The 15,094-nt window shown below is 32.5% G+C and overlaps 1 protein-coding gene across 1 annotated transcript; it reads right to left on the minus strand.

Moving 5' to 3' along the window:
• Positions 1 to 238: 238 nt before the first annotated feature.
• Positions 239 to 14,664, minus strand: LOC134272769 (protein phosphatase 1 regulatory subunit 42-like; the record flags this gene model as incomplete). The annotated part of the gene is made up of 6 exons (XM_062754951.1): positions 239 to 2,162; positions 8,478 to 8,494; positions 8,759 to 8,876; positions 13,630 to 13,707; positions 14,004 to 14,132; positions 14,430 to 14,664. Coding segments are annotated over 6 exons (666 nt in total), but the record flags the coding sequence as incomplete, so codon positions are not given.
• Positions 14,665 to 15,094: the final 430 nt, after the last annotated feature.

A 15,094-nucleotide genomic window follows, 5' to 3' on the forward strand; every position in this document is an offset into this window, starting at 1 on the left:
GTATGAATTATGGAGATTACAGATTTAAAGCAACCCAGCTCAAAATGTGGGATCAGGTTCCATGGAGTGAGAACCTGCTGTATATTAAATTTATAACTACTTAAAATCAAAATAAAAAATTTAATTTCTTTTTTGTACAGAAATAGTTCTTTTATTACATATGCAACAATTTTTGACACAGCAATATTCAGTTTTACAATTTCAGAAGTTGTCTGACTTAATTGACAACACAACAATATACAAAGATGCATTATAATATTCAACATTAATTCTTCATCACAGAGAATGGTCAAGAAAGAGCTTGTTTGACCAAATGCAGTTCTGTACATTAAAAGCCATATCAATGCAAGTTTTGATCCCTTATCTAGCCAAATGTGTACATCTAGCTTGCAAAAGGTTAAATACAGCTAGCAAGGGTAGAATTTATGATCTAAATTATACTAAATGCAATTTTTTGTTGGTAGAAATTGTGTTAACAGTAGCCATTTAATAAATTTCTAATTGTTGTAGGCTGAAAGTTACATTCCAGCAAACCATATAATAATGAAGTTAACAAGAAATGTTTAACTTCACAGTTTGTGCTAAAAACAATGTTTCATTTGAAATACATGAGGCAGATTTCGATGTTAATCTGTTAATTAACATTAATTAACATTAATTATGTTAATTAAAGCCCCCTCCCCCTTTGTACGTTAGACACAAAGGAGAGATAAACATGCATAATGGGCACTTGACAGTTTTTTTTTCAGTATTTTATATTTATGCACTTTCATTTTGCATATTTAAATATACCGGGTAAATATAAGTAATCATTGTTCAAAATATTATCAAAATTTGGCCACAGTTAAGACAGTTTCCCAAAACAAAAATTTGCCATTAGTCGAACCTAAATATGGGCAGACTGCTTTAAATTCTAAATGCATTTGGGCAAAAATAATCAGTGCAAAAAGTTTACATTCCTGATCTGCAGCATACACATTTCAAATGGACAATTCAAAAATTAAATTTAATAAAAAGAAAAAAAATGTTTCATTGGCCCTGACATGAACATTTATCGGTGACCAAGAAAAAAAGATGGAAAAAGTCAATAATAAATAAAATACTTTGTCTGACAGAAACATATGCATGAAAACTCATTTGGACCTTGTCCAAGTAGCACTTTAAATACTGTACATGTCACAAATAAAAAAGATAATGCTATGCCACATATATTACAACAAAGAATCAATTAATTTACTTTGTATGCATGACTCAAAAAAGAAAATTTAATATACTTACAGTGCATGTACAAACAAACAGACATTAATCAGATCCAAAAAACAAAAAGAAAGCATGTGCATCACAGAAAAGGCTTCATCAAAGTTGAATCAGAAGTGATTATCAGTGTTATTTAACACAGTATTAAATACACAACTCTAATTATTGTATGCTCAAAACTATAAAACACAACAATTAGCTGAAGTTTCATCAACATGCAATAAACAATAAAAATGTAAAAACATGAGACAATGCCAAGTGTCTGTAAACACAGTGCATAAAGGTTTAATTATGAAATAGTTTAATATTCTAATACTGATGCTTTCAAAATACATGTAGTAAAATAAATACCCCAAATTTAACTAAAATGTTAGTCACATCATCTGAATATATTAATGGAACTTAGGGTTACCAAGCCCATTCAACATTATATACCTCCTCAACAACTACAGAGGCAAATGGAAGCATGTTCTCTATATGGAAATATCACGATTACAAAGAATATCTAATGAAAGCAGGAAAATGTTTCATCAAACTAGGCTAGAATTCTGAACAATAACATTTTGAGCAAAATTCACAAACATATTAGTATCATTATTCAATAAAAATTGTTTCTATGTATAAACAGTAGTCCATCAATTAAGTTAGAGTAGAGTTGAAGCTGAACACAAAAAAACATAACTCTAGTGGACGGTACATGTACAGTGTAACTGGCAAAATCCCGCGGGGTGACCAGTGTAATAAAGGTTTATGAGGGGTTGATGATGTCATTTCTCTGAATGTGGTGACTCTGATCAAGATTTCCAAATTCAAAACTCATAGTAAGCGGTTGCCTCCTCCGGCGTCCGGCAGGTGCTGAGGCAATCTTGTCATTGAGCGAGAAAGGGGAAATACCCTCTGAAGGCCTGCAATAAGAGAACAAAATTGTATAAATAATGCTAGAAACTCGGACAACATTTCAAAAAAAAAAAAAATTAATCCATGAATAGTGACTTTTTTCCCCTTTTTAATGCATTTTAAATCTTCACAAGAAAAGCAATTACAAGAAAGATGACAGCGAAAATTTTAAGTCTTTATCAGTTCAAATATTTGGTGAATCTAAACGAGCTGACAAGGACATTCATGCAAAAAAAATGTCAATATCTTTGGCAAATAAAAACTGTATTTAAACTACTCAGGACTAATCCTCAAATAAACTACAAATTCTTTAATTTAAACTCAAATTCTTATTTAATTATGATGGATCTCTGAAAATTATATATAGAAATTGAATCCAATTGATTCCAATTAAGTTGTTTATCATTCAGTCCCTATTTTCTTATGTTATAAATACTTTTATGAGTGATATATCTGTTTTCAATTCTTCATGTTACCCTACCTATTTACTTGCTAACATTTGCTTTTGATGACACAGCAAATGTTTACCTTAACTAGTACTTACAGCAAATGACCTAATATACCATCTAAGGTAAACTTGTACAACATCCTTCACATACGATTTCAATTCAAATAAAATCTGACAGCACACAGAGAATGCAATATAGTTTTTAAATCATATGTCACACAACAAAAAGCCAACACTGTACACATTCAGCAGTGGTTTATATGTACAGTGTATTAATTGGTGTAAGTGTTTGTTAAACTTACCATGGAGAACAATTCACATTCAACAAAAAAAATTACGTAAAATCAAAAAATAAACACACCAAATATGCATTCAAAATATAAATTAAAAAGCTGATTCAAAATATGTATAAAAAACAAATATCTGGGAAAAAGATCTGCATTCCAAAGAGCTCTCCTTAAAACCAAATTTTCATGGAAACCCCGAGAAGATGCTGGGACATTGAGCAGCAATTTTCCATACATGTTACCACAAGGAAATTTAGATTATGACAATTAGTTTCACAAAAATTAAGAAAGCAATTTTATCTGTTGTAGTTATATTGTTACTTTCATTTAAAATATGTATGATACTCCCCAAAAACCTGTTCATGTTTGGAATATGTTATCAAAGAGATGAGCCCCTCCTCCTGCAATGATTAAATTCTTTCACCCTACCTCTTACAAAGTTATGGATAAGAGGTTTCTGGTATTGACCTTGAACTTGTAAAATTGCTATTGACCTTGCACTTGCAAAATGACTTTAAGTAAAGGTCATAGCATATATCCAAATAATCAAGTATAGGCTTTCAATGTTTCTTTATTGAAAAGATATTATGCTGACAGGCAGATGAACAATATTATACATATCTTTGTTTGCAGGGGATATACAATTACTGAAATATTTGGAATTAGTTTGTAATCTGGCTAAGAAGGAAAACAACTTAAGAATTAAATAGTTTTACAAAAAGACATCTGTATTAGAATGTAGTGAAAATTGCAGCTCAAAGTCCTACCCAAATATCTCCCGAAAAAGCAACACACGTTTTACCACTGGTGTAATATGTATCCCCAATACGTATCAAACAAGTGCATGATCGGCCATATCCAAGAGGACCTTCCCTTTTTGAAAAAGATCAGAACTTATGACATTTGCAGGAAGCAAGACAATACAAAGTGGAAATTGTTTTTGTCAGGATCAATTCAATGGAACAGTTTAGTAAATATGTAATATGTACATGTATTTATTTCTTTCTTCTGGAATTTTCCACTTTGTATATATTTTTCTTATTGAATTTTTACTTGTACCTGTCCCATATCCTCAGAGAGCTGGAATAGGGAATTACTATTAGTCATACTGAGGCAAACTGAATTTTAGAAATTAAATTTTATGACCTTAACATGCCTATTTTAAAAATAATGCATGCTGGTTCAACTCTAAATCCTATTAGAATGCTTCTTGTTATAATAAAGATTATGCCTTTGGCAAAACAAAAGGGTTATTTGGGAAGTTAAAACTGCACTGCACAGTTGTAACCTTTTCTGCTTGACACTGCTCCCAGGTCATAACTGAATGAACCCCTTCTTAGTGAAATACTTAATGATGTGCCAAAAATATCAGGCAGTCTGAAAGTGTACAACAAACTCTGTGAAACATATTGAAGTGTTTAAATAAAATTATTATGACATGCTAAAATTGACACTGAAAAATTATATGCATAAATATAAAAATCATTTCTTAAGCCAGCATGGTGACAAGGATTCTTTTTTTTTTAATCTTTGTTGAACAAAAGTTGATGGACATGACAAACACTATATGTCCTATTCATGCCATGGCATGATGAAGCTAGACCCATAAGTTATTCCAAGTTGAAGCCTCTGCAGAAACCCTGACCTTTTCACTGCCAGAGACAACAGTACCCATTTAAAATATGCAGTTTAATACGTTTCAGATTTGAGGGAATCATATGGTTTCTCAATGGATATTGCATTGTTTTACAAGAGGCCCATGGGCCTTATAGGTCACCTGAGCATCATGCAACAACTTTCAAATGATTGAATTTGGTTCATGTTTTAAGCTAGATGCTATGGCATTCACAATTTTGCACCATTGCTAATCATAACTATGCACTTAGCAATTGTTTAGTTTGTTTACTTAATACCGATAACTTTGTCAACTAATCAGTAATAAGCAATAATCAAGATACCACACATTGACCCTAGGTCTACACCTTGCACAATTTTTGAAAAGGCACACTTGCTTATCAAAAATGTTTGATTAATACCAAGGAGCAGAATTCAAACAATTCATTTTCAGTATACAAGTAGAGCCCCCTCCCTCCCCATTTTTATATCCCTGACCCAGGGGCCTTAAAATTCACAATTCTGGAAGAAAAGCTCATCATAACAATGTAAATAGTTCATCTGCTTATTACCCAGGAGTAGAGAAAAAGATTTTCATAGATTTAATGCATTTTCACTATATAATCAATAGAGCCCCGCCCTAACACCAGAACTCCTGACCCTGGGGCCATAAAATTCATAATTTTGGTAGAGGCACTCTTGCTCATCATAACTATGTACTTAGTTAGTTTATTTAAAACCTAGGAGCAGAGAAGAATACTTTCAAAGATTTAATGCATTTTCACTTTATAATAAATAGAGCCCTGCCCTAACACCAGAACCCCTGACCCTGGGGCCATAAAATTCACAATTTTGGTAGAGCCACTCTTGGTTATCATAACAAGGTACTTAATTAGTTTATTTAATACTCAGGAGCAGAGAAGAAGATTTTCAAAGAAATAATGCATTTTCACCATATAATCAATAGAGCCCCGCCCTAACACCAGAACCCCTCACCCTGGGGCCATAAAATTCATAAGTTATGTATTGAGCCACTCTTGCTCATCATAACTATGTACTTAATTAGTTTATTTAATACTCAGGAACAGAGAAGAAGATTTTCAAAGAAATAATGCATTTTCACTATATAATCAATAGAGCCCCGCCCTAACACCAGAACCCCTGACCCTGGGGCCATGAATTTCACAATAGAGGACTCAATGCTGATTACAAATATCAACAGTTTGACTGCTTGATGTCCGGGAGTAAAGAAGAAGATTTTTAAAGAAATTTTAGTAACCCGAAATTCACAATTTTTGTTCCCATTCACCCATAGATGCTATATGCCAAAATTGGTTGAAATTGGTGCAGTGGTTTCAGAGAAGAAGCTGAAAATGTTTAAATATGCACACCGCACGACATGACAAAAACAGATAGCAATAGGTTTAAACTCAGGTGACCTATTGCTATCTGTTTTTCAGTTGACTCAGGTGACCTAAAAATTGGAACTTTTAAGTAAAACAACAAGATTTGTTTGTTCAACATTGATGCATCCATATGGTAGCTAATATGACAAAGATTATATTTTCTTAAATGCAAGTAAAACTCCAAGGTCAAGGTCAAAAGATAAAAAAAAATGCTGTAACCCAAAGAGAGGACTTGTCTCAATGAATATATCTGGTATTCATTCAAGGCCATGGTCAAAAAGTCTACATTAATGGTACCCTGGGTAATGTTTTGTCACAAGAAATATACCAATGGGATATAAAAACCCTAGCAACAGCTGTTCAAAAGTTATGACCATGCAGGGTCATTTTTTTCAAAAGTAGGTCAAATGCCAAGGTCAAGATCAAAATTGGTCTAGTCAAAAATAATACACCTGTGAAAAAAGAAAGTCATACTGATAACTGTTCAAATGCTATGCTGGATACATGTATTATTGGCCATAACTTTAAATAGTTGCTGGCTTTAATTTTCTTATGATGAGGCATTCCCCTGGGTACCTTCAGTTTGACTCTATGACCTTGATCTTGGCATTGACTGGCATATTATTTGTGCTTGAGCTTTCATCTTTCATATTTCACATGTATAATCAGACAATTCCCATCTTTGGGTATTATTTTTAAACTCTTGACCTTGAACTTTGAGTTTGACTTGTATTTTAGAAACTTAACGTTTGCCAAAAGCTGCCATACAGAGGCAACCATGTTGCACAAATACATTTTTTTTTCTAAATTAAGTGTATAAATTCTGTATAATATCACTTGGTTTGGAGATAAACTTTCTTGCTTAACATTATACCCCAAAATTATTTTAATATCAGCTAATTCAAGCATTACATTGCTTCTCCTTTTACAATTTAGGGTACAGTAAAATTTACCTCAAAGTTCATTTTTATATGACACAGCTAGAGCTTAATTAATTTAAAAATGTTTCTAACATCAAAAAAAAAAATGATCTGGTGACTAACTGTACAAAACAATTAGCTAAGTTCTGACTAACTGTCCGAAACAATTAGTTGGGTTCAGTCTAAATGTCCGAAACAAATAGTTGGGTTCAGTCTAACTGTCCAAAACAATTAGCTGGGTTCAGTTTGAACACAGGGAACAGTATCAAGTTAAGAAAGTTCTGAAAAAGTCTTAAATAACAATATGTTAAAAAATTTAGATCTTTTCTTAGAATATACAAGTATCATCATATTTTGGAAACTAATATTTAAAACACTGGCTAAAATTAAATACATAATTTATATAATAGATAAGCCTGTTAGAGAACATAAATATTAGAAATAATTGTCTTTTAAAATATCAGGACACATGCACTCTATATAAAAAGGCAAGATATTTTAAACAAATTTAAAAGAATATACTCTGCATAATATATGAAATGGACTTCAAAATACAATGGTGGATTTGACAACACAGTTAGACAGGTTGACCTGTTAGGTACACAGATTGGCAGTGATTTGTCACGTAATATGTGGTGGCATAGCAACAGCATCTATACTATACCTCCAATCTCACTCAATCACTAGAGTTCTACAACAAACATATTGATGTCACGAGTCAAACGTGGTAAAGGAACTGTCATGGTCATACTGTTTGAGAATTCATGTTCTTAAAAATGTATTTCACTTATTTTCGTGTGATACTGTATATTACATGTATAACATTAAGTGTTAGTTGACAATTCAGTGAAAACTTTGAATTATTACTAATTATTAGTTATATTTGACAATTTCATCAAGATTTCCACATTGAAAGCTTCCAAATATCATGCATAATATCTTTCAGCGGAGTCTAGAAATTTACAATATAGGTTCCTTTATACACATACATGCATTCCCTCACTTTCACCCAGTGTTCTTGAAAAACTAAACATCTTTCAATTATACTGACTTTCCAACACATCTCTCTTCATCATTTCAGAGAGGTCCATGTATAGGCATTTTATTTGTACAAAAGAAGAAGTTGGAAATACTGTGAAATAATCAAATTTAATGGGGCCCAATTTTTGTGGATTGCATAAATTTTATAGACTTGTGGAGCCCCAATTTCCTGTATTCACTCGATATCATAGATCTACAAAATGGTTTGAAATCCTAGTATATTATTCATAATTCTTGTACATTTGTAATATAAAACTTAGTCTAAAACTATTGAATAAAACAATACATGTCTGGCATCTGTCACTCCATTAGCAATAAAACAAATGAATGTAACTTCAGATTTCATCTGTATATGCATTACAATTTCCTCTGTATAATTATAAACCATAGAAAGTGAAATAAGTATATCATATTAACCCTCAATAATCTATTTACTTCTTAAAGCATATAACATGTAAACTTGAATCAATGAACTTTCTGCAAAAATTAATTTGATGTGTGTATATAGTAACAGAAAACTTCATTAAACTCCATGCTTATAAATAAAAAAATACTTCAAAAATAATAAGCCACGTAACAAATTTATAGCAAAGACTTGATCAACTACCTGATATTTGTATAGTGCTGTGAAATACAGTGCATTTATAACTGATGATAAAACAAAGTTTGTTTGGTTGTTTTCTTTTAAATTCCAAATTGTTTTGTGCAGACTACATGAAAGAAACACTGTAGTTCACTACATGCAATGTTTAACTTATTTCAAAATTTAAAATAATTTTCACTTTCCTGGACTACATTTTTTCGATTAAAAATGTGAATCACTTGACAAATCATGAGTTTTATTTCTTGAATAACTGCATGAATATATGATACATGAAATATACTTACTTGGATCGCAAGATCCCACTTCGAGTCTTCATAGAGGCGGAATGTTTCTGGGAAGAGTCCTCGGCAAGGTTGCTGTTGGTTCTTGCAAGAATTTCGTCAAATTGCTTCCTGGGTAAACCTTGAAATAAAATACAAGTTTGACTGTACATGAAAAATGCTTGAAATGATTTATTTTCATAATTTGAGTGAATCCATAAATCTCCAAAATAGACCAAAAGTCTCCGACGAGACTGTAGCTCTACTGGTTTGTACTAGCACTTGGACTTGACTGTCTGAATTGAGACAGCAGTAAATAGAATAATGATTCTTGATTTAGTCTATTTTTGTAGCCAAACTTATTATTGCAATCAGGTTCAAACTGTAGGAGGTGTAGCCATTTAGAAGAATGTTAGAATTAAGTAACCATGGCTTCACTTCATCAAAATCAGAAAGAGATACACAGAATTATGCATATCTTAAGTGTCTACTTGTGAGAAAAGTTATACTGAAATCACACCAAAACTGTAGGAGGAGTAGCGTTTTGAAAAATTGTTGACAGACAGACAGATAGACAAGTGAATGACAGATGATTTACTATTGCATAATCATTTCTGGTCTCTGACCAGTAGAGCTAAAAATATGGTACTTAAATGGTGAAATACACGGCTATTAATTCATAAATTCATTTAAACATATAATATTTAAAGTATAACTCATGGACTTTTTGATCAACATTAAAATTTTTTTTTAGCTGTTCAGCAGTAATTTAATATATGAAGACAATGTTTAGAGGACTAATTTCAATTTCAGAAACCTTGCTTTTAAGAGAAGAGCACAAACACATCCACAGTTTTTAGTTTAAGTTAATCTACACATAAACATAAAGTTTAAAAAAAAAGATTATTACATTAAAAAGGATAAGTAAATATATGAGTACAATCACCCTTGTATGTCATGTTATTTTTCCACATACTACACAACCGATCAGATGATAATTTAGCTTCACTACCGAAATGATGGTACAACTGTATTCTTCATTAGAATATACTACAGTATAGTGTGAATTCATAAATGTAAACCATAGTAAGACATAATTTACTAATAATCAAATGAAACAAAAGGCCCATGGGCCACATTGTTCACCTGAGCACTTTGGCTAGATCTTTTTTTAGGCCTTAATTGCCCTACCACCAGGGACAGGACTGGAGCACATTCAAAATTACTCTGGGGATGCTTCTGAATTTTTAAGACTGCCAGAGATTGATGTTCTTGAGAAGAATTGTTACTTCTATGTTAAATTTTGATCCCCTATTAGGGCCCTAACCTATCTCCAGGGTCATGATTTGGACAAACCTAATTCTACTTAACCTGACAATGCTTCTAAAACAATATGACTACAGAAGACATTGCTTTCCTTGAAATTTTTTTTCCCTACATGTTCCTATGTTAAACTTTGATACCCCATTGTGACCCAACCTTCACCCACCTTCACCCTGGGGTCATGATTTGAACAAACCTTAATCTACAATACCAGAGGATATTGCTTTCATTATTAATATGACTGCACAAGACTTTGCTATTCTAAAGTCAAAGAAGAAGAATTTTCAAGATACTTTTCTTATATATAAATTCTATGTAAAAATTTGATTTGGTATTGTGGTCATGATTTGAACAAACCTAAATCTACACTAGATGAGGAATGCTTTCATATCAATTAGACTACACAAGCTGACTTTGCTGCTGTTGAAAAGAAAATTTTTAACGATTTTCTATGTATATTAATTTCTACATAAAAATTTCATCTTCTATTGTTGCCCCTACCAAACCCAAGGAGTCAAGATTTGAACTAACTTTAATCTACTTTATCTGATTAATGCTTTTATATTAATTAACTAATAACATGGCTTTGTTGTTCTTGAAAAGAATATTGTTAAAGATTTTTTTTATCTATGTATTATAATGTAAATCTTTTATCCTCTATTGTGACCCCTACTTATACCATAGGGTCTTGATTTGAAAAAGCTTGAATCTACAGTATGTAAAAAAGGTTTCAAATAAGTTTAAACTTTTCTGGCCCGTTATGATAGTTCTGGGGGAGAAGATTTTTAACGGATACCACCAAATTATTTCTTAATTATCTCCCTCAGGAAGAGGAAGTGGACCTTCATTTGAAGAAAATTGAATCCCCTTTACCAAAACATACTTTTTGCCAAGTTTGGTTGAAACCGGACCTGTGGTTCTGGAGAGGTTAATGAAAATGTAGTTTGTGGCAGACAACTGACAAATTCTTATCAGAAAAGCTCACTTGAGCCTTCAGCTCAGGTAAGCTAAAAAGTTAAAAATATCATTTTCTAAATAGACTAACTTATTTATAACTTCTATAAAATCCATAAAAAGTAAGAAATAACATCTTTTCACAAACTACTACAGAAATTATTAAAGTCTACCTAATGCAATTACTACAGTTTACATGCAAGTCTCACCTTTCATCATAAGTCCTGAAAGCAATGTACTAATTTTACTTCAACAAGAATATTTCACCTTAATAACTCTAATATCAAGTATATAAATCATGGAGAGGGTACTCACATGCAGGTTACTTTTTTCGACTCAAGTTCCGAGTGATTTACATGACTAATTACATGAAACTCCATGTATGTACTTTCAGTGTCTTTTAATTTTTCCTTCTTCCAGTAATTAGTGTACAGGGTCACAAAAGTTTTGCCAAAATTTCAAAAGTTTACTTTTCAAGTGCACGAAACGAAATAAAGTGGTGATTTAACAATTTCACATTATTTTCTACCTGTTTAGACAATCAAAGTACATTCCTATGTGGAACAATAATCTTTAGACAACCAAAGTACATTACTATGTGTGCAATAATGTTTAGACAATCAAAGTATATCTCTATATAGAGCAATGATGTTTTGACAACCAAAGTACATTCCTATGTGTGCAATAATGTTTAGACAACCAAAGTACATTCCTATGTGTGCAATAATGTTAAGACAACCAAAGTACATTCCTATGTGTGCAATAATGTTAAGACAACCAAAGTACATTCCTATGTAGAGCAATGATGTTTTGACAAGTACATTCCTATGCGTGCAATAATGTTAAGACAAGTTTAGACAACCAAAGTGTGCAGTAATGTTAAGACAACCAAAGTACATTCTTATGTAGAGCAATAATGTTTTGACAACCAAAGTACATTACTATGTAGAGCATTGATGTTAAGACAACCAAAGTACATTACTATGTAGAGCAATGATGTTAAGACAACCAAAGTACATTACTATGTAGAGCAATGATGTTAAGACAACCAAAGTACATTCCTATGTGTGCAATAATGTTAAGACAACCAAAGTCCATTCCTATGTAGAGCAATGATGTTTAGACAACCAAAGTCCATTCCTTTGAGGAATAATAATGTTTCTATAGACAGCCAAAGTATATTATTCCTCTGAAGAATCAAGTGGCATACAACTTATACTTGTTTTTTTTAATTAATCTGATTTTTATCTCTTTGCCTGCTCCATACATATGTCATTTAAGTTTCTCTAAAGAATAAGCATTAGAATTTTAAGGTTGATTAAGTGCAGCAGTTGATCCAGTCATTCTCAGTCATGCTTAAGTCTTGTTAATTGTGATTTTTCACAATAAAACAAATAAGGTGATGGACTTCATGTATTTAATGTATGAACAAGTGATTGTGACATTATTTTTTTTTAATTGTGAAGAATAGCTGACAGGGCTCTCACTTCTCAGATTTAATGGCCATCGCTTAAGAAATTAGGGGGGAAATTGTAACATGAAGTCAAAAATTGGCAATTTTGAGGACCAGGAGGTAGTTGAAATTGAGAAATGTGGCATACTTTTGGGAAATAGGAAAATCAATAAATATAAAATCCATTTATCAAGAAAAACAATCAGTACATTTTATATTAATAGCACTATCAGAAAAAAAATTAAATGACTCCATTTAGTGGTGGAGGGGGAGGGTGAGTGTATATATCTATTCTGTATTGAGAACACTACGGGCTTTTCATTGGCCCATTGCAATCATAGACAAGTGTGGACCCTGACTAGATGCTCCATTTAGAAACTCTCCAGTCTCCCGTCATAAAAACATTAAAGAATGGTTTCTTTGATTTCAACCCCTCTGAATAAAGTACTACTTTTAGTAAGATTCCAATCATGAGAAAAAATAGTATGAATTTCCCATTGGAATTTGATTTTTACATCGCCCACTTCAGCAGAGAGCCCTGTTTGGTCTGAATGTTAGGTTGTCACTTCACTGCACTGTATGGGACAACAATTAACCTGAATATCATTATTAAAACAACTTAACTTGATAGTTTGGACTTTCAAGTGTTGTGGACAATGAGATTAATATAAGCCAGGTCTATTCATCAAATGTAGAAAATTGTATTCTTTGACATTTCCAGTTGCTATTTGCAAGACACTATATCTAATCCAAGATGTACTGCTTGACAGTTTGATGTGATGCAAGCATGCAATGCCCACTGAAAGTCAAAACTATCAAGGAATTTTTACTATCATTTATCATGCATTTTTAAATTGTAATACATGTATATTCAAGTTGTCATTTTCATTTTTTCCACTAAATCTGGCTAATATATAATATATTTGTACTGAGAGCATTATTTATTCCATTAAACTATTTCCTAACATGCAAGATAAGACAGGTATAGGTTGGGAAGACTGGGTAATATATGTTTTGACTAGCCACAAGCATAAAGGGATACCTGTTTCAGACTATTATCTGTAAATATAGGTGGACATATTATGGACATTCATTCAGCAATAAACAACTTCATGCAATGCATTCATACAAGAAAATGCAGGAATAATCCAACTGTTGAACTTACCAGGCATCATGTATCCGGGAATCTTGCTTGGGAGGCGAGGATAATCCTTAACAGGTGGTAACTCCCGTAAAAGGGCACCTATAACAAATTACAATTTCAGTTCTTAAACTATCATCACTGAATATAGCACTTTTACATATTACATGTACAAAAACTTAGAGAAAACTCAACCTAGAGTTTCATTCAGCTCTGTCTATCCAATAATTTAATAAATAAGTAGAGACTTCTTCTGTATAAAATTTAACCATCCTGTGATGTAAAACATTTGAGGTTTTTTTTAGCTCTGGTGAAAGGCCTAAGAAGATGCCAAGGGATATTTTGTAAGTGAATTTCAGGGTAAGAGTAAGCTGAGAGGAATTAATTTTCCAACTCACCATCTCCGAATTCTCCACTCCCCTTCCTCATGTTTTCCTCTCTACGCTTTTTCTGCACCTCCCTGGCATCGTGCCAGCTGTGTAGGAATTGTCTGGAGGTTTCACTTATTTCTTTTCCATCTAGGACTTCTGGTAAATACAGTAAAATTATAATCATCAGTATTTTTGTATGTGCATGTATTGACTTGTATACTGTACACAGGGAAACTTTCGACCTCATTTTATTTTTGCCCACTAAATTGCCCTCTCTCAGGTGGGCAAATTTTAAATGGGGCAATTTCAAAGAAAATAGTACAATTTCTTGAACAGAACTGTGACTGGGTGAATTTAAAATGGGTCAAAATTGTTTGCAAGTGTAAAACAGCGAAAATAGCATGGGCGAAAAATAATCTTGTATAAACGATATATTTAGACTCAGGGACTTACCGAGATTTTTGGCCATTACAATGACCCTGTCTCTGTATTTTGCCTTGTGACAGAGGGGATTTCCCATAAGGTCTAACCTCCACAACTTAAACATGCCTCCAATAACATGAGCAAGCTCCTTCATGTCTGTCAGTAAATTGTCATTTGCATGTAACTGATACAAGTTGCGTAAGCATTCAATGTCTCTAATGCTATCCAAGTTATTTCCAGCAATGTTGAGGACTTGCAGCGTACTCTGAAAGGAAAAAGCAAACAAAATTTTATACAAGAGACTACCAAGTGTGAAAATTTATATATCATTATGACATAATGTAAAAGAAAAAAAGTTGTGTCTTGACATGGTTATTGTTGCGCCACTTGCACAGTCTTGCATATGGCTTGGGGGCAAAGATGCAAGGGAACAATACAAGACAGTGAGGAATATCATGTGAGCAAATTAATGTACTAAGTGGAGAGGAAAAGGGAAGGGTACCTAAATTTGAAAAATGACATCCATCACATGCGTCTTTTATAATCATACATTCTCTTATTTTTGTTCTCACTTTCTTGTTTCTTGTCCCCCTTTCCCTCTAACATCCTAGCCCCTTCTTCTTTTTTAGACCCCGACTTAATGTCTATCCTTATATTTGTCAGCCAAAAACTGTTTATAGCCCTGTTGAATTAGT

This window comes from Saccostrea cucullata, unplaced genomic scaffold (genome assembly GCF_032062105.1).
Source record: "Saccostrea cucullata isolate Sc308-1 unplaced genomic scaffold, CSIRO_AGI_Scuc_v1 ctg8001, whole genome shotgun sequence".
Lineage (NCBI taxonomy): Eukaryota > Metazoa > Mollusca > Bivalvia > Ostreida > Ostreidae > Saccostrea > Saccostrea cuccullata.